This window comes from Neomonachus schauinslandi, chromosome 1, assembly GCF_002201575.2.
Source record: "Neomonachus schauinslandi chromosome 1, ASM220157v2, whole genome shotgun sequence".
In the NCBI taxonomy this organism is placed as follows: Eukaryota; Metazoa; Chordata; class Mammalia; order Carnivora; family Phocidae; genus Neomonachus; species Neomonachus schauinslandi.
This window is the reverse complement of record NC_058403.1, coordinates 146692788-146718966: the sequence shown is the minus strand read 5'-3', so window position 1 is coordinate 146718966 and position 26179 is coordinate 146692788. Positions and strand designations below refer to the sequence as shown.

Genomic DNA, 26179 nt, shown 5'->3' with positions numbered 1-26179 from the left:
GCCCTTCTCCCCTTTCCTCTGAATTCCGCTGGAAATCTGCCATCCCCTACTCAAGTACCATGTACTTATCTACTGTTGTCTCACCAGGAAGTAGATTGTGTATTCTTCTCAATGTTTCTTAGCGCTTTGGGGGCGTGGATGCCAATGAAATTCTAATGACAGCTGGTACCCCTCCCCCTAGAAAAGTGCATGTAAATTGAAGTCTGCAAACAGTATCAAGGATCCACAGAGGCCAACAACAGACCCGTGTTAGCTGAGACCCCAACTTAACATCTACTGTCCCAGCTCTCATGGAGACGGACATGAAAATCAGTACGTGGGGAAAACGTGTAAGTTTATAACACAGAGTAGGGATGGCTTGATCTTTGTAGGAAGAAAACACAGACCTATTTTTCTTAGAGATGTAAATATTTGTTAATGTACTTGATAAACATTACAGGGCCAAATATTACTCAGTAAGTTTTGAAGCTCTGGCGGCTTTTGATAAGGATGCTTCCATCTCTGTTCGTGGTATCACATCTCCTGGTGTCAGATCTCTGTATGTATGCCTATAGTGTTTATTGAACTCCAGGGCCATCATTTAGCATTAGTACAATTCTCAACACTCAGATAAAACTTGACGTCTATCCTGATAATCTCTAGGACTTCATTCTTTAAGATTCCACTCAGCTGTCACCTATTCCTGTTTCTCTCCCGAAAACATCCATCCAACCAACTAGGTGAGGATTCCCCCTGAGTCTCATCAGACACTCATGTGTGTGCCTTGTACACAGTGTGTCAAGATGATGTCTCTCCATCACACCATGAATGCAGCCAGAGCAGGAGGGTTGTCACTTCCACCTGTGAGCTCCAGTGGCCAGCACAGGCCCAGAACATAGTAGGCACTCAGTACATGTTTGCTGAATGTGGACTGAATCACCATTGACCCAAGTCTTCAAAGGTTCTTACAAGGTAAAGAAATAGGCCAAATCTAAAGAAAGCAAACTGGGAACTAAAATGAATTGGTATTTCAGTGTGTTAAATCTGTTGAGTGAGCTGGTAAAAGAGGGCTCCTGAGTGTGGGTTTGGGGCCAGTTGCTGATTTCCGGGCTAGTTTAATGCATACCACATGATAGCAGTGAAACTATCTGGTAGACAAGCTCAGCTCCTTAAGCTCATCCCTAAGCCTCCGCAATCTGACCCAGGCCCATTTTCTCTTCCATCCCAAGCCCCCCACTGTCCCATTTCTAAGCCTTATTCCTCTAGCTACACCAAGCAATCTCATGCACCCTGGGTCTTACTGGCCCTCTACTTCCTCATCAAGAATGCCTGACCCCACGTCTACATATTAAAACTTTCCTCATTTTTCAAGAGCCTGTTCAGAGGCCATTCTCCCCATTGAGCTTCCCCGTGTCCCCAGACAAAAGAATCCTTCTCAAGCATGCTGGGAGCACTGGTCACCTCTCATGAGGCCCTCATCACTGATTCTTGCTCAGGACCAGAGAAACAGTCATTTCCAGTGGACTCTTTTTCTTTTATCAACCCAGGGGCTCTTCTTCACTTTTGTGTCATCTGTTTCCTTCTGCTCACCTTTATATCGACAGCTGCCTTCAGCATCTGTCCAGTTACAACAGTATCAAGTAAATTTGATGCACAAACATCATAAAGAATGGAAGAATCTGTCGCACATTTTTTAGCACAACAAGATGGTCCAGATTCTTGCCGCAAAATGTTATATGATGAGGCCCTTCCTGTTGAATGATTAACTGAATGAAAATACCATATTTCCTTTTGTCCTTATAAATACATTGTTTACTCATCAATTCTTAAGTTTGAGAAAATTCACCTTCAGACACTATCATCTGAAGGCTCTTAGCCTGAGACTTTACTTATATAATCAACTTACTGTCATTGTTAGAGTCTAAAGAGTTGCTCTCCTTCTCTTTGAGTTCATCTTCTGAGTCATCTAATAATTGTGAAATGTTGTTCGCTGTCACTTTTCTTCTCTTTGCAAATATGAAAAATTTTGAATTTTCAACTGTATGCAATGTAAAAGCAGACTCAAAATAAATGATGATTTAGTCCGTTACTGAATCATCCTTCCAGGCCAATCCATTCTTCTGTTTTATTATTTTGGTCTCCTTTAGCATAATTGAGAATAATTGATGAGTAATGATGAAAGATAATTCCCAGGATGATAAAAGAGCAAGATATTTCCAAAGATAGAAAAATAAGATCACAAAGATGCCATCATGTATCATAGATTTATCAAAGAGACTAGTGAACCCACATAGTAATTACAAAATAGAATGAGTTTTATTTTATTTAAAAAAAATAAGTAAATTTTCTCTGTGTTCTTTAGAAACCCTTCAAGAAGGAATAAAAGCAATGAAATATCAAGCCTTATAAATAGAGCAACTCAAAGAGGAAACTGAAAAACTAAAGTCAGGTCTAATGGACCCTGATGGTGTACTGAGAGTTATCATGTTAAAATTCCATACACGTCTGTCCAACTTACAGCCAAGGACATACTGAGAGTCACCATCTCCCTGTCTTCCTGAAGTTCCCCAGGCCTGGTCAGGGATCTACTCCTATAAGAAACTTTGGAGGTGTTCACCAAATGGAGAGTAGGAACTGAAGGTGTAATAATTATGCCGGGACTGTAATTATCAAGGGCATGTCACACAGTATTGCTTACCTAAGTGCGAGGATCTTGTGCCATCTCAAAATCTCTGCCCTTAGCCTAGAATGCTGTTCGTCTTTCTCTCTCTCTTTTAGCTGGGTAACTGCTATGCTTTGAACATCACTTCTACTTTGAACATCACTTCCTCAAGGAAGCTTTCCCAAACTTCGAGCCCTGCCATTAAGTACCCCTTCGTGGGCTGTTAGAACTAGTGTGTTACCTCCACCGGGGCAGACTGCCAGCCAGGTGTGCTGAGCAGTGTACCGTCAGCACACTGCTGCCCATGGCGGGCGCTCAGTAAGCATCTTGTGAGTGAAAGACCCTGAATGAATTCAAACCTGTTTCTGAGGACAGATGCTCACCTGCCTGGCCCCTTAAACAAAGTGTTAAGGTGCATGTATTTGAGAAAGTAAAAGTAAAAAGTAAAAGCCCACGTGTAGAGAAAGTAGATCTAGTTAAAAGAGCTTGATTTTCCTGGACTGTCCTTTCCTGGGGGTGATTGGGAACAAGCAGTATGACCGTGGCAGAGGAGTCCTCGGCTCACGCTTCTGGCTTACATTACTTACAGGTGTCGGGTGATCTGTCAGAGACTGACATCAGCAACGAGCCTCAGCACCTTCAGGCTGGCGTGGACACCACCGAGGAGAAACTGAGAAACAGGCTGTATGAGTTAGCGATGAAAATGAGTGAGAAGGAGACGTCTTCGGGAGAAGATCAGGAGTCGGAGCCCAAGACAGAGTCTGAGAACCACAAGGAAAGTCTGTCCTCTGAAGAGAACAGCCAGGGCGTCCAGGAAGAGCTGAAGAAGGTAAGTGCCGTGAAGCCGCCTGCAGGCAGCTCGGTGTGGGCAGCGGGAGAAGGGGGAGGCAGAGGAAGTTCTGTATTTGCACAGAGGTGTGCTGGGCCCCCCACGAGCTGTCTCTCAAATGCCCATCCCGTGCATGTGGGAGAGCCCCAGGAGCCCCTGTTGGTTAGCGCTGAGTGGTTCAGTCGGGGAGAGGGCCCCACGGGTCCCAGGCCTCCCGAGACCTGTCCTCTCCTTCCACTAACTATCCTTCCCAAGACAGCCCTTTACTTTCAAGTCTATAATTAATGCTCACCGCCTCTCTCATTAGTAAAGGCCCATGTTACTGCCTTCCCCTGCCCTTCCCCAGAGGAACTTTGCCTGTGGGTTGAGAACATCTCACCATCCCTCTTTTAGTCAATGGTGATGCTTCAGACCATGGTCTTTGTGCTAAACGTGGCCTGCTGCATCATTTATCCCTGCTGTTTGCAGATTTGGGTTTGTCTTAGCCTCAAAATCATTTTCCAAACAAACCATATGTGGAATCCTGGTGTTTTAAACAGGTAAAAGTCCCCAAAACCCCAACCACTTGATCTCCAGTCCCAAACCACCCCTCCAAGTACCCAGGGACATTGCTAGGAAACCACAGAAGGAAGAACCCCTGGCAGAAAGGGGGCCCCAGGCCCCCTGCCCCCTAATAAGTGCTCTGCCCCCTGTCTTTCCCTCTACAGCTTCTCAAAGCACATGCATGCTAGACTCGGCCACTTTAGAGTCAGGATATCCCTACTGCTTCCAATGGAAGAGAAAGAAGCTAACATTTGTTGAGTGCCTAGTGCTTTGCTTATGTTAGTGAATTCATGTCATAGAGACCTACTGAATTAGATGCAGAGGCTTGTCCTGAGGATACTTACCCAAGGCCCACAGCTAGTCAGCTTCAAAGTTGGGGCTGCATCACAAAGGTGCTTGGCCTCAAATCACAGGCTCCTTCCCTTACAACGAGCTGCCTCTCCTGTAACCAGATAAGATCTTGCTGGAAACATCTAGATTTCTTTGCACTTGTGGTCAGTTTTTTCCCTCTTCTGAGAGTACATTGTATAAGCTCACAAGTTCCCAGTAGCCCATGTGAATGGGGCAATGAGCCCCTTCATCTGCTCAACAGCCAAGCTGGGGTGCTACATAGGAGGAGCCCGGCCAAGCCAGCAAAGAGCACAGATGGTCAAGAGCCAGCCCCGAGGGAAGTGGAGTCCATCTTCCACGGCCAAGCCCCTGAGCCCTCCAACAGCTCACACTCTGCCTTTCACTCATTCCCATTCCCCGCTCCGTAATCATTGAGGCCTCATACTCCTCAATCCATCATGTCCTCTGCCTGCGGACAGTGCACACATCTGTCCCCTGCCATGTCTGTGGGCTGGAGCCTTCACAGACAGCCCCTCCCTGGGATGTGGGCTCCAACCCATTGCTTCCTCAATGGTAATGGCCTCTGCTCCTCTCTGTTACTTGAACCAATACCCCATGATAGTCACATTTGTCTGCCAGAACTCAGAGCCAGATGGTAAGTGAAGGATATCACATTATTTCTTACAATGGCTCTGCATCCTACTGGCTTTGCTGCCTGATGGTCACAAGGCTCCCCCAAATCCTGCTGTTCCAGCAGCCTGCCAGGCCACGCTGAGTCACAGACTCCCACCCCTTGTCAGCCTGCACGCCTCATCTTCTGGAGGCACAGCCACCAATCTGCACTGTGCTCTCTTGGACAGAACGTGAACAGGGAAAGGAGGGGCCAGTGGGGAAAAAATCTAAGACAAGCCCCCATCCTGCCCCGTGCCCTCGCTGAGGAAGAAACTAGGAGAGTTGCTTTTATTCAAGCTCCCAAATGTGTCAGTTTCTCAAAATTTAAGTCATTCTCCAGCCTACCATGAATCAGTGCATTAAAATATCCATCAGATATCACTTACTGTATGTAAAAATCTGGGTAACAAACTGAAAAAGATAATTAACATATATTTTCCGCATCAGGCATGGGTTACTCTGGGATGGGAACACAGAAATACAGGTTTATATCTTCAATATTATTTAGTAGCAGAAGGATATAGAGATAGGCTTCAAGGTAACACTGAATTTGAAACGCAACCATGCAATTTGCAAACTCTGCAAACTTTGGCTAGTGTCCTAACTCACTGCCAGTGCTTAGAACAAGCCGGGGTCATTTCTTGCCTCCCACCAGACCCTGTCACCCGGCTCCTCTCCCTGTCCCTCCAGACCCTGCATGGCTACTCCAGTCCTTCCTCCACTCAGCAGCCGGAACTGCCCTGCAGACCCCGAGCTTGCTCCCAGCACTGCGACAGGCCCACACCTGCCGTGTTTTTCAGCTGATCCCTGGGACCCAGCCCCGGGCCTCATGGTTGATTGCATGAACACATCTTGGCCTCATCTGTAAAATAAGGATAATCATACCCCTGACAGAGTTGTGAGGGTTGAATTGTACATCATAGCGTTCAGCACATAGCAGGAACCCAGCAAATACTGGATCCCCTATCACAACCTCAAGGAAAATAAACTTCACGGCTGTGAGTTAACATCCGTCTGCTGGTCAGTACCAGCTTTGTACCTATTTCCAGGCAACACGTGGCATGTCTAACATAGGTCTGTAACCACATCTGGGGCTTTGTCGTGCTAGGTAGAATATAAGTGGGAAGACACTGCATGAGAATGCCCCATGTTCCCATCTTCAGGATCAGAATAACTGACTTCCCCTGTGAGCCAACCACAACTAGTTTGTACAGCACGAGTGTGCACACACACACTGTCTGCACACGGCATGGTTTGGGCATGGAACTGGGCTCATATGACTATTTCAGAAGTGGTCAGTGCTCCCCTAATCTCTTTGCCCCGGCAGTGCACACTGGCCCAAAGTCCAACTGCCTCAAGGCCCCTGATGAAGCAGGAGCTCCTCTTCCTGTGCAAAAGGCAGGCAGGCCAGAAGGAGAGAGAGAGCCCTGCCTGGGAGCAGTCCTAACCAGTGACTGCCGAGAAGAAAGTCAGTACCCCAGCTATTTGGCCTCCATGGGCATGGTGACTCTGGGGCCGAGCTACACACTGCCTCCCCAAGCTCCCCAGCCAACAGAGCTCTAGGCTCCTGCAGTGATGAACAGTCCTCCTTGACGCCCTTCCCTCCCCTGCCCCACGTCCCCCTCCTCCACCACTGTTTCCCGGGATCGCCTCCCGAATGAACTAAATCCCTGTCTCAGGTCTGCTTCTGGGTGAAACCAGACTAGGTCAGGTTAGTGCTTTGCTCATCTGTCACTGTCCCCCTGCCTCCACCCCTGGCCCTGCTTTCCGGGAACCAAAGCAGAGGAATGTGCATGTTCCCACTTGACATCAGTGGCTGTTTAGTGTCTTAAATATGACAACCCACGTAAGAACGGGGGCTTCAGAATCCTGTCCAGCCGCAGAAGAACCATTTTAGAAACACACATTATCTTGACTGTAGGCAAACTTGTCCTATAGGTGGCTCACTTTCTCTGGAGGTTGGAAGGATAGTTACCACCATCTGAATTTTTACCAACAGAAGAACAAGCTTGCAGAGCTTGGGGCCAGCCCAGAAACCTCTTGGGGACTGGATTCCCAAAGAGTTGTTTTTTTCTTTAAGTCACCTTATTCCATCAAATCTCAGGGGTCAGCCCTCTAAACCATGTGATCTTTAGAGCCCAGAAGTGAGCACTTGCTTCTCCTCTACCATTGCGCAGATGGCCATGCCAATGGTTCTGGGAGAAAGTCTTGGCCAAAGCAGTTCTTAGAAGTGTCTGCTCTAGGTATGCAAGGACAGCATTCCGGAAAGAAGGAGCAGAAGAATGGCTGAGGACTCCTGGCCTGACTTTAGAGACTACGTTCAAGGGCTGGACCTCCCACAAGTCCCATAACCCTCCCAGGCTTAGAGCAATGGTCCCCCAGGTCCCTTCTGGCTCCAAAATCCCCTGGTTCTAGATACGTAACAGATTAGATAGATTTTTGTGTTTCCTGACCTAAGTATCCTTTATGACACTGTTTATATGACAAAAGATGTCCCACATATCAAGTTCTTAGGACATAAGTGTCTGTTGAAGGCCCAAATTAGTAAGTTCTTGCATTATAGTCAAATTTGTATAGCCGGTATCCTGAAAGCATTTTATTTAAAGTGCCTTTGTTTATTACCATTACAAGTAGCTGGATCATTGGGCTTTGCTTTCACAAGGGAGTCACAGACCAGCAGCTATCTCCCATATGTATAGTTTCATGGAATAATTCTCATCAAAGTATTGAGACTTCTCTCAACTATTAAATGTCTTTTTCCCCAAACAAGAGATAAATTTATGCATCTTCTCCTGGATGCTCCCCATTTACTAACACCAAGGGACAGGGATACACAATCCTGGTCCATGATCAAGGAGACAGATCTATGGACTGTTTCAAAATACCCAGAGCCTTGGCTTTCTGAAGTTTAATGTGCTCATGAAAACCTTTTCGTTGATATCAGTGTTAACATAAAGTCAACTTTGTCTGCGTATGTCTCACCCCCGTAAAATAACACACTGTTCACATAAGGATTCGGTGTCTTTCATCCCAGGTCACATTCTATTTCAGAAGAGTGTCTTCATCTCCAGTTGGTGCTAAAGAGAATATAGTGTTAGGTACTGACTGGTATCTTACAAGTGATTGATCTCAGTAGGGCTATGCCTGTTGAAGAACTAACACCTCTTTTCTGACCGTCCATTTAACGGTTGCCCTGCGGGGTGGAAATGAGCTTCAGCTGTGCACTTAGAGCCAGAGCTCTTATCCACAGGCCTTGAACAGGTGAGGAGGTTCCATACCACTCAGGATGTCATTGGCATCACTCATTCCCACAACCATATCCTGTGTGTGTACGGGGAGGGACCTCCCAGCCCGGGAAGAGGTCCAGGTTCTCTCCTGGATCACTGGGGCTTCAACAGAACATCATCTCCTCTAGGCAGAAGATGAACTGAGCACTAGAGAAAGATTGTTCAAAAGTCCAGTGCAAAGATTCCTTACAGCCTCTGTGAAATGCAGGCATTATCAAAACAGACAGGAAAAATGATATTGCCTCAGCCACAGCAATACAATGGGACATAAGACAGATGCAGTTTGAAGTGAGAAAGGCAGAGCTGCTCTAGAAGGTTGCAGATAGAAAGGTCTAGAAAACAAGGTACTGGTTCAGAGTTCTTGCCCCACAAAAGCCCAAAAGTAAGATGCCCTGAGGAAATGGGACTGTAGGAAGTAAGAGGGGAGAGAAGAAAAAGAACATACTTTGTGTGTCTGCAGCTTGGCAGAATAAGCAGGATTGTGCTCTTGGAAAACATTTCTGGGTGGAGAGAATATAAAAACAAAAGAAAGAAATATATACGAGTCTCACCTACAAACACAAATACTGAAATCCTAAATAAAATATTGGCAAACCAAATGTTGCAATATTAGACTCACATGCCCACACAACTAATACATTTATTCTGAGAATGCAAAAATGAAATTAATAGAAGGATACTCACTGTTATAATAAATCACTTAGTAAGGACTGTTTTTTAAAACCACAGGATAATCCCAACTGATGCCAAAATGGCCCTTGGAAACATTCAACACATATTCCATTAAAAAAAAAAAAAAAACCTCTCAATGAATTAGATAATTCTGATGACAGATATTCATCTCAAAGCACCTAGAGAGGGGCGCCTGGGTGGCTCAGTCGTTAAGCGTCTGCCTTCGGCTCAGGTCATGATCCCAGGGTCCTGGGATCGAGCCCCGCATCGGGCTCCCTGCTCTGCGGGAAGCCTGCTTCTCCCTCTCCCACTCCCCCTGCTTGTGTTCCCTCTTTGGCTGTCTTTCTCTCTGTCAAATAAATAAAATCTTAAAAAAAAAAAAAGCACCTAGAGAGTTTTTCCTGAATGAGAACTCATTGTAAATATCAAAAATATCTTGAACATCGTAATATTTTACTATTGATCAAACAAATCCATGAGTTATAAATGCAAATACTTTTACATAAATATTTATGTTGTCAATCAAAATAGCATGTATATACGTTTGAAAAATAATAAGAAAAATAATAAGATTTATTTTAAATTATAGGCAAATACTTTGATATTTGTAATGATTTTTTAAATATTGACTATTTTTAAAGAAGTAAATAAGCAGGGGCGCCTGGGTGGCTCAGTCGGTTAAGCGTCTGCCTTCGGCTCAGGTCATGATCCCAGGGTCCTGGGATCGAGCCCCACATCGGGTTCCCTGCTCTGCGGGAAGCCTGCTTCTCCCTCTCCCACTCCCCCTGCTTGTGTTCCCTCTCTCGCTATGTCTTTCTCTGTCAAATAAATAAATAAAATCCTTAAAAATTTTTTTTAAAAATAAAAATTGAATTAAAAAAAAAGAAGTAAATGAGCAAAATTGACTGTAAAATCCAGACAGAAGAAATTGGCAAAGTGGCCAAAGAACCATCCTCAGAAAGAAGCTAGTCCCCGTGGTCTTTGCCAATAAAATCCATCAGTCATTCATGGTACAAATTACTCCCATACGATTTAGCATTAAGAAATTAAAAGTATCCCAAAAAACTGAAGGAATCCAAGTTTACTTTATTTATTTAAAAACTTGGTCTGGGGGCGCCTGGGTGGCTCAGTCGGTTAAACATCTGCCTTCAACTCAGGTCATGATCCCAGGGTCCTGAGATCAAGCCCCACATCGGGCTCCTTGCTCAGCAGGGAGCCTGCTTCTCCCTCTCCCTCTGCATGCCACTCTCCCTGCTTGTGCTCTCTCTCTCTGTCAAATAAATAAATAAAATACTTTTAAAAATTAAAAAAAATAAAAACTTGGTCTGAATCTGACCCAAAAATCGTATGCCTCCAAAAATTTACATACTACCTCACTGGTTAACAAACATTCAAAAATTCTTAATATGTTAACAAATTGTTTCCAATGGCCTATTTTTTTTTTCCTGAGCTTTACTAATAATTTCAAAAATAGAAGGAATCAAATGGCACAACTTAAGCAGAAAGATATCTGGGACACTAAGGTGATGTCCCATGTGTTTCTATGCACACCCTCTGGTACATACTATTGATGTCCAACTGCCTATTAAAATACTAATTTACAATGGCCAAGGAGGATTTTGTCTAGGAATGTAATAACCTCAATTTTAGGATACCTATTAATATTTTTCATTATAATCAGATTAAAGGGGGAAAACATAATTACTTTGATAAATTCCTAGATTGATGTTTGATAGGTAGTAGGAAATTCATACATATTCATAAATATTGAGTGAAGAATAGCTGATAAATAGGAAGATAAAAACTTAACAGTAATAGCTGTTAGCCTTTTTGAGGTTTGCCGATCTCTTCAGGAATTTGATGAAAACTTTGAGCCTCTCTCCATAAAACAGTAAAGAATGAAAATGATTTAGGGGTGCCTGGATGGCTCAGTTGGTTGAGCGTCCAACTCTTGGCTTAGATCATGATCTCAGGGTCATGAGATCAAGCCTCGCATCAGGCTCTGCACTCAGTGCTGAGTCTGCTTGGGATTCTCTCCTTCTTCCTCTCCCTCTGCCCCTCCCCTGCTCATGCTCTCTCTCTCTCTCTAAAAAAGTAAAAAAGTAAATAAAATATTTTTTAAAAAAATGAATATGATTTAGATAGACTCCCAGGAGGAGTCTCACTCACTTATGCATCAAATAATAGGAATACAGACCCCAGCCCCAACTGTGGACCCTGACGTGGCCTGTGAGCCAGCTCCAGTGCCTCAGCCAAAGCAGCCCCTGGAGAACAGTGACTTAGACGATTACCTACCTGCAAGAGCAATGTGGAAGTCCAGGAGTCCGGGCGCCTGGGTGGCTCAGTTGGTTAAGCGACTGCCTTCGGCTCAGGTCATGATCCTGGAGTCCCGGAATCGAGTCCCACATCAGGCTCCCTGCTCAGCAGGGGGTCTGCTTCTCCCTCTGCCCTCTTCCCTCTCTCTCAAATAAATAAATAAAACCTTAAGGAAGTCCAGGAGTCCATCAGAGAAGTTCCAGCACACTGTTGGAGCAAAAACAAATCTAAGACTGGACACATTGGAGAGGATAAAAGTAACAGTTTGACTTTACCCACCTCACCCCTCCTCCGAGGTGGCACAACTCAGTGCCAAGAGAGCCTTTCTTGGCCTGTGATTTCTCCCATGGGAGAAAGTAAGACCATGTAAGTGAGCACCCAGCTTCCCCAGCTGTGCAGGACACTACCAAAGAAGTCTGTTTATTGCTCACCCCATTCAGAATACTGAGTCATAATCTACATGACTAGGAGATGGTGAGCAGCTATGAGAACAGCAGCCAGGGCTCAGAATGTATCAAGTGGACTCAGATCCTGTTAACTGCATCATGGACTCCCATCTAGAGACCGGACCACCACTGGGACACCTCATCCATAGGTCTCCCCATTGCCTCAGACACCCCCCATGCTCTGTGTGCCTTACCCACACACATCTCCACCACATGGCTGGCTCCCTATGTGCACTTCCAATGGCTATAATGAAAGCAAGCTTCAGCAAATGGCTAGTGAGCATGCATACAAGGCATGACTAAATCTGTGAGCAAGAGAGAAACCACAAACTTGAGGATAGCACTGCCCTTGGGAAAGCAAAAGGGAGGTTGTCAGCACTCAGCCCGTGCATTGCAGAATTGAGAGAAGGCATACAAGCTTTAAAATTCTGCCTGAGGGGGCGCCTGGGTGGCTCAGTTGGTTAAGCGGCTGCCTTCGGCTCAGGTCATGATCCTGGAGTCCCTGGATCGAGTCCCGCATCGGGCTCCCTGCTCAGTGGGGAGTCTGCTTCTCCCTCTGACCCTCCCCCCTCTCATGTGCTCTCTCTCATTCTCTCTCAAATAAATAAATAAAATCTTTAAAAAAAAAAATTCTGCCTGAGGAGGGAGAAAGAAGTGTGGAGCAGGAGTATCCATAGAAGGTCTGAGAAAGCCTCAGAATCCCTGGTAAAGCTGATGGAAGGTATTTCTCTCCTGAAATCAGTCAGTAAAGACTGGAGGAAGTGACTGCTACTTCAAATGCAAAGATAGCAACACAAGACTTAAAGGAACATGAAAAATCAAGGAAACATGACACCACCAAAAGATCACAATAACCTTCCAGTAACTGACCCCCCCCAAAAATGGAGATTTGTGATTTACCCAATGAAGAATTCAAAGCAGCTTTTTAAAGGAAGCTCAATGAGCTATGAGAAAACATGGAAAGTCAATTCAGCAAAATTAGGAAAACAATGCATAAAACAAAATGAGAAGTTTAACAAAGAGGTAGAAATCATAAGAAGGAACCAAACAGAAATTCTGGAGCTGAAGAATACAATGAATGAAATGAAAGATGCCATAGAGAGAACCAAGAGCAGAATGGATCAAGCAGAAGAAAGAATATGTGAAGTAAAAGACAGGACCTTGGAAATTATCCAGCCAAAGGAGAAGAAAAGAAAAGAATGAAAAAGAATGAAGAGAGCCTATGTGAACTACGGATACTATCAAGAGAAGCAATCTGTGAATTATTAGAGATCAAGAAGGAGAAGAAAGAGAGAAGGGGGCAAAAAGCTTGTTTAAAAAAATGATGGCTGAGAGGTGCCTGGGTGGCTCAGTCAGTTAAGTGCCTACTTTCGGCTCAGATCATGACCTCAGGGTCCTGGGATTGAGCCCCACGTCAGGCTCCCTGCTCGAGTCTGGCGGGGAGTCTGCTTCTCCCTCTCCCTTGGCTCCTCCCCACCCATGCTCTCTCTCAGTCTCTCTCACTCTCTCTTAGTCTCTGTCTCTCAAATAAATAAAATCTTTAAAATAATAATAATAATGGTTGAGAACTTCCCAAATCTGAGCAGAGATTTGGCCATCCAAGTTCATGAAGCTCATAAGTCCCCAGACAGGTTAAACTCAAAAATTTTTTCTCGAAGACTCATCATAATAAAACTAACAAAAATGAAGGATAAAAAGAATCTTAAAAACAGCAAGAGAAAAGAAGCTTATCACTTATAAGGGAATCTTCATAAGGCTATCAGCAGATTTCTCAGAAGAAACCTTACAGGCCAAGACAGAGTGGAATGACATACTCAAAATGCTGAAAGAAAAAAAAAAAACCTGCCAACCAAGAATACTTTATCTGACGAAGTTGTCCTTCAGAATGAAGTACAGATAACCTCATTCATTCCCGGACACACAAAAGCTGAGGGAGTTAAGCAACACTAGACCTGCCTTACAAGAAATGCTGAAAGTTCTTCAAGCTGAAATGAAAATGCTCTAATTAATAATATGAAGGCATGAAAATATACAACACACTGATAAAGGTAAATATATGGTCAAATTCAGAATATTCTAATACTGTAATATGGTAGTGTGCTAACCACTTAATGCCAGTAAAAAGATTAAAGGACAAAAATATTAAAAATAACTATAGCTACAATAATTTGTTAATGAATACACAATATCAAAAGAGGTAAATTGTGACATCAGAAAACATAAAGGGAGAGAGTAGAGGGTAGTTTTGTACGCCATTGAAGTTAAGTTGCTATCAGCATAAAATAGTTCACTATATCTGTAAGATGTTTTGTGTAAACCTTATGATACAAAGCAAAATCTACAGTAGATACACAGAAGATAAAGAGATGGGAGTCCAAGCATACCACTACAGAAAATCATCAATTCACAAAGGAAGATGGCAAGAGAAAAAGAAGGGAATAAGAGAACAACAAAACAGCCAGAAACCAATTAATGAGATACATTAATTAGTCCTTACCTGTGAATAGTTACTCTAAATGTAAATGGATTAATTTCACCAATCAAGAGACATAGAGTGGCTGAATGGATAAAAAAACAAGACCCAACTACACACCGCCTACTTCAGCTTTAAGGGCGTACATAGGCATAAAGTGAAGGGATGGAAAAAGATATTCCATGAAAATGGAAACCAAAAGAGAACAATGGTAGTTATAAATATATCAGACAAAATAGACTTTTACTCAAATGCTATAATAAGAGGCAATGTCATTATAAAATGATAAAGGGGTCAATTCATCAAGAGTATGTAAAAATCATAAATATGTATGCACCCAATATTGGAGCATCTAAATATATTAAGCAAATACAAACAGATCTGATAGGAGAAATAAACAACAATACAAGAGGGGTAGGGGACTTCACTACTACCCCACTTTGAACAGTGGATAAATCATCCAGACAGAAAATCAATAAGGAAATGTTGGATTTGAACCAAATGGACCTAAGATAGATATATAGATATATATATATAGATAGATAGATAGATAGATAGATAGATAGATAGATATATAAAGATATATGTTCCATATATATATATATATGGAACATTCCATCTAACAACAGCAGAATACACATTCTTTTCAAGCTTACATGGGGCATTCTTCAGGATAGACATATGTTAGGTCACAAAACAAGTCTTAACAAATTTAAGAAGGTTGATATCATGCTAAGTATCTTTTCCAACTACAGTGGTATAAAACTAAAAATCAATAACAGGACAAAAACTGGAAAATTCACAAATATGTGGAAATTATATAACACACTCCTAAAAAATCAATAGGTCAAAAAAGAAATCAAGGGGTGCCTGGGTAGCTCAGTCGGTTAAGCATCTGCCTTTGGCTCAGGTCATGATCAAGCCCCGTATCAGACTCCCTGCTTGGAGGGGAGTCTGCTTCTCCCTCTCCCTCTGCCCCTCATCCCTTCCCCCACTCATACACTCACTCGCTCGCTCACTCTCTCAAATAAATAAAATCTTTAAAAAATAATAAAGTAATAAAATAAATCAAAGGTCAATAAAAAAAATCTTTGAACAAATGAACATGGAAACAAAATATATCAAATCTTATGGGATGTCGCAAAAGTGATTCTAAGAGGGAAGTTTATAGTGATAAATGCCTACATTAAGAAAATAGAAAGATCTCAATAAATAACCGAACTTTACACCTCAAGAAACTAGAAAAAGAAGAACAAACTAAGCCCAAAGTTAGCAGAAGAAACAAAAAACAGAGCAGAAATAAATGAAATAGAGACCAGGAAAACAATAAAAAAGATCAATGAAACTAGAGCTGGTTTTGAGGAAAAAAATAAAATCGACAAATCTTTAGCTAGACTAAGGAAAAGGAGACAAGATTCAAATAAATAAAATCAGAAATGAAAGAGGAGACATTGCAATCGATATCACAGTAATAAAAAGTACCATGAGATAATACTATGAACAACTGTATACCAACAAGTTGAATAACCTGGAAGAAATGGATAAATTCCTAGAAATATACAACCTACCAAAACTGAATCATGAAGAAATAGAAAATCTGAATAGGCCAATAATGAATAAGAAGACTGAATCAGTAATCAAAAACCTCCCAACACAGAAGAGCCCAGGACCAGATGGTACAGTGGTTCATTCTACAAAACATTTAAAGAAGAATTAACGCCAATCCTTCTTAAACTCTTCCAAAAAAATAGAAAAGGAAGGAATACTCCCAAACTCATTTTATAAGGCCAGTATTATCCTTTTATCATAGCCAGATAAGGACTCTATAAACTGCAGGCCAATATCCCTGATGAATATGGATGCAAATATTCTCAACAAAATATTAGCAAACTGAATTCAACAACACATTAAAGAATCATACACCATGATCAAGTGGGATTTATCTCTGGGATGCAAAGATGGTTCAACATACACAAATCAATAAGTATAATATACTACACTAATATAATGAAGGATAAAAATCATGATCTTCTCAATAGATGCAGAAAAATCATTTGACCAAATTCAACACCCTTTCATGATAAAAACTCTCAATAAATTGTGCATAGCAGGAACATACCTCAACATAACTCACAGATGACAAGCCCACAGCTAACATCATACTCAATGGTGAAAGACTGAAAGCTTTTCTTCTTTTACAAGGGTGCCCACTCTCACCACACCTCTTCAGCATAGTACAGGAAGTCCTATCCAGATCAGGCAGGAAAAAGAAATAAAATGCATCCAATTTGGAAAGGAAGAAGTAAAATTATCATTGTTTGCAGGCAATATGATCTTACATAGAGAAAATCCTAAAGACTCTACAAAAAAAACTATTAGAGCTAATCAACAAATTCAGTAAATTTGCAGGATACAAAATCAATATACAGAAGTCAGTTGTGTTTTATACACTAACAAAGAAACATCTGTAAAAGAAATAAAATAATCCCATTTGTATTACCATCAAAAACAATAGACTACTTAGGAATAAATTTAACCAAGAAAGTGAAAGATCTGTACTCTGAAAATTATAAGACTTTGATGAAAGAAATTGAAGAAGACATGAACGAATCGAAAAATACCCCATGTTCATGGATCAGAAGAATTGATTTTGTTAAAATGTCCATACTATCCAAATCCTTCTATAGAATCAATGCAATCCCTATCAAAATTTTATCAAAATTCCAATGGCATTTTTCACATTAATTGAAAAAAGCAATCCTAAAACTTGTATTAAACCACAAAAGACATCAAATAGCCAAAGCAATCAACAAAGCTAGAGGCTTTGCACTTCCTGATTTCAAACTATGCTTCAAAGCCATAGATGTCAAAATAATATGGTACTCGCATAAACAGAGACATATAGGTCAATGAAACAGAATCAGGAGCCCAGAAATAAACCCTTATATCCTCAATTGGGAATACTCAATGGTAAAATGATAGTCTCTTCAATAAATAATAAGGGAACACTGGATAATCTCATGCAGAAGAACGAAACTGGACCCCTATCTTACACTACTCACAAAAATTAACTCAAAATGAATTAAAGACTGAAGCTCTAAAACTCCTCAAGAAACATAGGGAAAAATCTCCTTGACATTGGTGTTGGCAATGATTTTTTGGATATGATACCAAAAGCACAAGTAACAAAATAATACGTGAAATAAATAAGTGGAACCACATCAAACAGAAAAGCTCATGCCTAGCAAAAGAAATAGTCAATGAAATGAAAAAGCAACCTACAGAATGAGAGAAAATATTTGCAAACTATATATATGATAAAGGTTAATATCCAAAATATATAAGGAACTCCTACAATTCAATAGCAAAAAGCGAACAACCTGATTTAAAAGTAGGCAGAGGATCTTAATAGACGTTTTTCCAAAGAAGACATACAAATAACCAATAGGTAGGTACATGAAAAGATGCTTAACATCACTAATCATCAGGGACATACAAATCAAAACCCCAATGAGATATCACCTCACATCTGTTAGAATGGCTGCCATCAAAAAGAGAAGAGAAAACAAGTGTTGGTGAGGATGTGGAGAAAAGGGAACCCTTGTGTACACAGTTGGTGGGGATGTAAATTGGCACAGCCACTGTGGAAAACAGTATGGAGGTTCAACTACCATGTGGTCCAGTAATATCCAGTAATGTCTGGGAATATATTCAAAGGAAATGAAATCAGGATCTGTAAGAGATGTCTGCACTCCCATGTTTATGGCAGCATTATACAGTAGCCAAGATATGGGAACAATCTAAGTATCCATCTACAGATGAATGGGTAAAGAAGATGTGGCATATATGTACAATGGAGTATTATTCAGCCATGAGGAATAAGGAAATCTTGCCATTTGTGACAACATGGATGGACCTTGAGAGTGTTATGCTAAGTGAAATAAGTCAGAGAAAGACAAATACTGTATGATCTCATATGTGAAATCTAGAAGAGGTGAACCCATAGAAACGGAGAGTAGGATGGTGGTTGCCAGGGTCTGTGGGATGGATGAAATGGGGAAATATTGGTCAAAGAGTACAAACTTCCAGTTATAAGATGAATAAGTACCGGGGATCATACAGCATGGTGACTGTAGTTAATAATACTGCATTATATACTCAGAAGTTGCTGAGAGAGTAAATCTTAAGTGTTCTCACCACACACCAAAAAAAATGGTGATTATAGGAGATGATTGAGATGTTAACTAACCCTATTATGGTAATCCTTTCTCAATATAAAAGTATATCAAATCATCATGTTATACACCTTAAATTTATACAATGTTATGTCTCAGTTATATCTCAACAAATCTTGGGAGGGGAAGACATGTTGATTTTTCAAAAGCCATAAAATTAAAAGGCAAACAATAACTGGGAGGACATATTGCTTAAATACATAATGGGCAAAGAATTATTTAGCCTCATAATGCTAATGGGTAAGAGGGCAATGCACATAAGCAGGCAATTCACCAAAAAAAAAGAAAAGAAAAGTAAATGACCAATAAGCATGTGAAAAAATATTTAACTTAAACTGTATTTCAACTGTATTTAATTCAACATGTAGCCCAGAACTTAGCATATGGTTTGCGCATTCATCTTTCCTGTTTAACAAATGCACAGTAAGACGCTGGGAAAACAGCCATGAATGGGGCAAAGTTCATCATTTGTTTAGCCGAGCAACAAAAATGCAAATTGAAATAATGAAATGTCACTTTGCCTAACAAATTGGATGACTAAAAAGAACCATAACCAATGTTGCTAAGAGTTCAGGGAAAGAGGCAGTCTAATGCACTCAAAATAGTAGGAGCACACGTTAGGGCACTGGTAACTGGGTAAGTCCGAGCAATCAGAGTGGGCATACCCTTTGATCCAGCAATTGTACATTCCATCCTTTATCCTACGGAAAAGCTGAACAAGCAGCCCAGGGTACATCAATGCAATCCAACAAGCATTGCATTATTCTTGTAGGGAAACAGTGACCTACATGTTCAACAATAGGGTCCAGGAAACAGATGAGGCATCAGCTCTGCAATAGCAGACAGATTTGGTCCAGATACAAATAAGTGGGTAAATGTGATGTCAGGAAGTTGGAGAGGTTTTGTTTTATGTTCTGTATCCACCCCCCCCAATCCATCCCCCACTCTCTGAACTAGAAAGCAAGTCTGTCTTCTGAAGGTGCAAGGGTGGTAGAATTGAGGTTTCCAGATTGTAGAGAGGGTTTGAAAGAGCTCTTGCATAGAATGGGAAAGGAAACTATGTGGACAAATAGAAAGGATCTCCACACAGCAAGGAAGGCCTGCATAAGGTCAGAGATCAGGAACATTTACCTGAGACATAAAGAACCTGCAAAAGAATACAGCAACCTTGAACACAAATAAATGCAAAGTAAAAATCCATTCTATTTGAAGAAATGGTCTGTAAGTAGCAGGTATATTCATAAATCCACATCGTTGGGCATACTTACACAGTACAACTCAAGTGTCAATTCCAGGATTTACATTAGAACTCCTCGTGTCAGGGGCTTCTAGTTTAGTCATTAATTTGCAGTGAAATTCGCAGATAAATCTCAAACCAAGTTTGGGAGCTGGGGAGAGCAGATAAAATGGAAATGAATTCTCTCCATACTAGGAACAAAAAAATATGACATTAAATCTTAAGAAAACTAGGGACACTTGGGTGGCTCAGTCATTAAGTGTCTGCCTTAGACTCAGGTCATGATCCCAGGGTCCTGGGATCGAGTCCCCCATCAGGGTCCTTGCTCAGCGGGGAGCCTGCTTCTCCCTCTGCCTGCTGCTCCCCCTGCTTGTGCTCTCTCTCTCTCTGACAAATAAATAAAATCTTAAAAAAAAAAAAAAAAGACCTTTGGGGCACCTGGGTGGCTCAGTCGTTAAGCATCTGCCTTCGGCTCAGGTCATGATCCCAGGGTCCTGGGATTGAGCCCTGCATCGGGCTCCCTGCTCTGAGGGAAGCCTGCTTCTCCTTCTCCCACTCCCCCTGCTTGTGTTCCCTCTCTTGCTGTGTCTCTCTCTGTCGAATAAATAAATAAAATCTTAAAAAAAAAACTTAAGAAAACTGCAAGTCTCCAGGAAACCCAGGAGTCTAATGGAAGAAAAGATAATGTAAAGGTGAATTCTTCCAAAATTAGGGTAGAAGCCGAATGTAAGTCAAATCAAAATCTGAACCAGATGTTTTTTAACTTCTCAAAAGAAAGAAAATCTGATAGAAAATCTGATAGAAAAAAAAGTCAAGAATAATTTAGAAAGGTTTACAAAGACTAATATAGGAATGAAGAGGACCCCTGTATTAAGATATTACAGTATGCTTTAGAGGCACAGTAACTAATTTGTGAGAGAGTGATACAAGATATAATGAAATAGTCCAGAAGTACAGCCTAGAATATATTAAAATTTAATTCATGATTTATCTCATGATTCCCATCTACCTCTAACCCCAGTTGGAAAAAGAAGCCTCTTAATAAATGGTGTTGGGACAAATATTCACTAGTTATTTGGGGGAGGGGAGGATGTATTGAGAGGGGAAGGTCCTTAATTTTCCCTTCAGTGAAGGAAGGAATGGATTTTCCTGGTATGCAGGCCCAACAGGACTTACAGGAGACAATAAAGATGTGCCTGCGTCCCTTGGGAGAGGTGGCCGCACAATCTCTAGAGAGTGAATCCCTGTTCATTTCCCATTTATTCAACAAATAGTTGTTGAACTATTCCAAGAGCTGCAATACAGCAGGGATAAGAGAGAAGAGTTACCTGCCTCGTAGAATTTACCTTCTATTGGAGGAGACAGCTGATAAATATGTAAACAGGTTCAGGGGATGATGTCAAATAGTGATAAGGGCTAAGAAGAAGGTTAAGGAGGGCAGTGATGGAAGGGGTTAGGAGGGGGGTGAGTCCAGGAAGGTCTTTTCAGACACCATTCTGACCGAGTGTCCCTTGGACTGAGGCCTGAAGGACAAGAAGGAAGAAGTTGGGCAAAGATCTAAAAGAAGGGCTTTCCAGGCAAAGCAACATAAGCAAAGACTTACAGTGGAAATGTCCTGGACAAGTTCAAGGAACAGACGAAAGAGCCAGGGTGGTTGGAGCAATACGGCGATGGGGAGAGCAGTGAGAGAAGTGACGGGGCCGTGGAGAGAACGTCAGCTTTTATTCTGAGTGATATAGGGAGCACCTGGAAAAGTGTCCGCCGGGAAGTGACAAGGAGGACCTTTCATTTACCAAGATCCCCCAGGCTGCCATGAGGTGAAAGGATCAAATCCTTTCCCAGTGAACGTGGAGGGTGGTTTCATGACTTCCTGGGCTTCTTCAGAAGTGAACCTGTGGCCCAGCAACACCCCAGTTACCACCCGCAGTGGGCAAATATTTCCAATCAGTATCAGGAACTATTTTTCTGAAGAGCAGCCAGTAAGTATGCAAAAGCAAAAAAGACTGATGACCACGATCACCCCCTCTGCTGGGAAAGCAAGTCCTGCCTGCTGGACACCGACCAGGGCAGGTTCGGGCAAAGGGAACGGCCCCAGCAGCCTCCTCGTCCGTCACCCTCACCAGTCCTAAAGGAGCCTTCACCGGGTGTCAGGTTGCTGACCTCAAACAAGAAAATGACCTCAGGAAAACATGCAGACCAGGGAGTTTAATTCTGGAACGAAGGTGCAGAATTTCTAAAACTTCACTTCTGTTATCACCATTAAGACAGGAAGTCTTATTTCTTTCATACATGGCCTTGACCATCAAAACCTAGATGATTTAGGAACCCGAACATTCCTAGAGGTCAGTTCTCTAATCTCTGTTATGGTTTGTAGTTTCATTTTATTACATATGCGAATTTATTAGGTTCGCGCTCCAATTTCCTTCCACAATTCTGTGTTACCCTCTTTCATCAAGTCACTTCAGGGACAGGGGTCTGTTCTGTTCGTGGAGAATGTATTTTGATGGGTTGTAGAAGCATCTCCAGAGCGCCTTATGTTTTATGAGAGCTGAAACATATTTGCATTGAATTTTTCTAGCAGATTTCTGTCAACTATTTAAGAGGACATATGGAGTTTCTTTTCTTACCTTTGAAAAGGGAAAAAAAATACATGAAATCGGCATTTGGATAAATTTCCTTGCTTCCTCTGGTAGTTTGATGGAAGCATTTCTTAAAGCCAAGACAGCATCTGTAGTATGGGACAGAAAAGGAACGAGGAGACTGTGAAGTCTGGACCACACTTAGAGCAGATTTCTTACAGACCACATTCCTTTTCACTGAGTGTCCTTGCTGGCTCGATCCTAGGCAGGTTCAGGAAGGCTCAGAACCAGAGTTTGTCACTGGGGAGATCTCAAGCTCTGTAGTGTGGCTTGGTGGTTGGTGTGGTCAAATCAAGACGCTCATTCTGCTGGATGTCAATGCGGCCCTTCTGTCGCTGACCTATTGTTCACTGATCTGATTATTCAGTACGATTCAGTTCCACAGTCACTTCCTACAGACCATTGGGTCCTGGGAATTATGCGCGGAGGAGGTGGTGTGACAGGTGGGAAGGAACATGGGCTTCGGAGACCAAAGTCTCTGGGCTCAAATCCCAGTTCTGCATCTTCTTCTCTGAGCCACAGTTTCTTCATCTCTAGAGATGGAATTAAAACATCAACCATGTCGGGTTGTTGTGAGGGCTAAATGTAATAATGAGAAGCCTGGAGTCCAAATGGCACCAGGTGGACCCACATTAGCTCTGAGTTGGCTGCCTTCTTTCTTCTTCTGTTCCCTCCTAGAAGGGTCTCGGGAGCAGCATTCAGCAGGGGAGACGGTGGGGCCCCACATGGGTTTGATGCAACATGAGCTCCTGAAGGGCTTTTCTACACTGCATGAGCGCCACCCCTTTGTGTTCAAACAGGTCCCAGAAGAGCCCTGGTAAAGCTCTTCCCTGCGTTACCTGGGATGTCCACGGTCTCCCGTTGGCCCCCTGAGGAACGTTCATTCATCACAAGGCTAAAAGGAGAACAGGAGGGCCCCACACTTTCACCATTTTCTCCTTTTTTACCAACCCAGCTATGAAGGTTGTGTCCACCCCAACCCACTCGGGAGACTTGACAGCAAAAATGATAGATTCAAGGGGCGCCTGGGTGGCTCAGTCGGGTAAGCGACTGCCTTGGGCTCAGGTCATGATCCCGGAGTCCCGGGATCAAGGCCTGCCTCGGGCTCCTTGCTCAGCGGGGAGTCTGCTTCTCCCTCTGCTCCTCACCCTGCTCGTGCTCTCTCTCTCTCTCTCTCTCTCAAATAAATACCTTTTTTAAAAAAATGACAGATTCAAAATAAAGACTAAACGGATGACCTGAAACTTATTCCATCCTGGCCATTGGTAATCACAGTCTCTTGGGTGGTCAGAAAGGATCCTTGAAATATTATATTTTCCCTTATTCCAAGAGCCCGTTGAACCCTTCTTTCTCTGCTGGCATTGAAATCTCCTTACTGGTGTCAGTTTGTGCCAGTTCACTGGGCTCACTCGGAGGCTCACCCAGCTGGGCTTACAGCCCGTCCTCCTGCCCCCTCCCCACTCGGCAGCCACAACATGCTCTCAGCTCTTTCCAGAAAACCGCTCCTCACCCTTGTACTCCCCTGCAGCTGCTCCACCCCAGGCCCCGGGGACCTTGAATTCCAGCTGCAGTAAGAGTTTCTGACGCTTTTCTCTGTCTCAGGTTCTCCCCAGCCCTCAATCTGTCCCTCCTCTGCCAGTCAGAACTGCCTTCCTAAAAACCTGAGCCTCTCAAGAGGCCTGTGAGGAACCTGGGCTTCAAAACCAGGCGGATCTGGGTGCAAAGCCAGCTCCTTCAGGGCAAACCCCTCTCTAAGGCTCAGCTCCTCATCTGGGAGATGTGATCATAGTACGTGCATCAGAGGGTGGTCAGGAGAGCTCAGGGAGGCAAGGCCAACGAAGTGCTCATCCCAGAGCTCGGCAAGCAGTAAGTGCTGGGGAGATGCTCTGAGAGCCCGCAGTGGCGCCTCGCTGGGAGCACAAAACTCAGACTCCTGAGCTTGGCATTCGGGGCGCTGCTCTGCCCCCATCTCCCTACTGTTTGTCATCCTCTGCACATCCCAGGCTGTGGTGGTGGTCCCCATGTCGTCACGCCTCCCGGACTGGTGTCCAAAGGACCCTCCTCATCTTCGCTGTTTCTTAACTTCTTTCTTGTGCTTCTAGACCAACCCCAAAGTCACAGAGCGGTGGGGCCCCTGCGGATCTGCAGCCCATTGCTCACAGTGCAGGGTAGGGCCTGTCTTCTGCTACCTGCTGTTGGTCTTCGTGTCCCTCTCCCCTCTGCTCTCTGAGGACAGGGACAATGGCTGACTCGCCTCTGCATGGAGTAGACTCTTCCTGAAGGCTTGCATTCAGTTAGTGATGATGGGAAATAGCAGGTGATGTTTGAGGGCCTGGTTGATTCAGTTTCCCAGCTAGGCAATGGCATCCCTTGTTTTTATTGCATATCAGTACGCACGATTCACTCTGCTCCCAGTCAAAGGGAAATACGGGTGTGTGTATTTCCCAGGATATATGTGTGTGCCTGGCAGGGGCCTGGGGGGAGGGGGGGTGTCTGTGTGTCCATGTCAGGTTGTCTACTGTCATTTCTTAGGACAGACCATTCTATACTCAGATATTACATTCTCCTTTTTTGATGTTAAGTTACCCCTTGTTTATGAAATTATGGCAGTGGTAGGTAATACTAGATCATAGTGGCTTTTTTTCTCTTTTTAAAATATTCTTTTTTAAAAAAGATTTTATTTATTTATTTGAGAGAGAGACTGAGAGAGAGAGCACAAGCTGGGTGAAGGGCAGAGGGAGAAGCAGACTCCCCACTGAGCAGGGAGCCCAATGCCGGGCTCGAACCTGGGACTCCAGGATCATGACCTGAGCCTAAGGCAGATGCTTAACCAACTGAGCCAACCAGGCTCCCCTCTTTTTTAAAATATTCTTAGTTGGCAAGTAAAAAACTGGGAAATGAAGAGCAGTAAAGTTTAACTTTTTTTCAGTAAAGAACAGTAAAAAGCATTCTTCAAAACACCAAGTAGGCAAGCAAAGCTGTTTCGAGAGCATGGTATGTAATGGAAGGCATCTAAGTCACAGGCCGTCACCAGTAACAGGTCCACCTAGAGGCAGCGGGGCAGGTGTATGGGGGGGGGGGGGGGGGGGGAGTGTTGAGGAGGGGCCCATTGTGTGGACACTTGACACATGCTGTCTAATTTAATCTCCAAAGCCCCTTGCGCTAGCTGGTGTTATCTCTGTCACAGCGGAGGCTCAGAGAGGTTAAATCATTTGCCCAAAGTGTCCCAGACAGTGAAACCTGAATTTCCCAAGCCTCGTGGTCTGGGTGTGCAATGAGGAGGTCACATTAGCATCAGTCCTGAGTAGGAAGCCACAGGGCCACGGCACCCACCGCCCCCCCCCCCCCCCCATCCCCCTATAGCAGTTGGGGGAAGCTAGGAAGGCTTCTCCTAAGTGTGCATGGACAGCCCTGTCATAGGGGCCTGCTTGGGGCCTTCACAAATGTCTAGTGGGGGCAGCAATGTGTCCCAGAGGACAGGCCTCAGCAGGCCGCTGCTGCCCGCATGCCTTCTCACAGAGGACTCCAGAGCAGCCATATCAAGGCCAACTTACGACTTCCCTGTACCCAAGCATTGCTGCCCTCATGGGCCCTTTCCTCCATAAAACACACTTACAAATCACATTTTACAACTATGTTGATTTAGATTAATACATTATTGTGTATTAAAACATGTTCCTGAACCTAAGAGTTCTTTTTTTATCTTCTGATTTTAAAAGAAATTAAAACATTTGCATAGGCTCCTAAAAGAATGATGAGCCGTAGGCTCCATGCTTGCTGAGCTCAGCGGACAAGGAGGCCCTTTGTAAGACCCTGCCAGAGCGGGAGTCCCCTCACCACCGCCCACCCCTGTTTCATG

At 43.3% G+C, this 26179-nt stretch overlaps 1 protein-coding gene across 2 annotated transcripts in view; it reads left to right on the top strand.

Moving 5' to 3' along the window:
- Nucleotides 1–26179, top strand: part of LOC110594314 (myosin VIIA and Rab interacting protein) — a 339915-nt gene that overhangs the window by 294276 nt on the left and 19460 nt on the right. For both annotated transcript variants that reach the window (XM_021705851.1, XM_021705850.1), the window contains exon 10: nucleotides 3231–3470. In XM_021705851.1, coding sequence (XP_021561526.1) covers nucleotides 3231–3470 — 240 coding nt within the window. The remainder of the gene's footprint in view (nucleotides 1–3230; nucleotides 3471–26179) is intronic.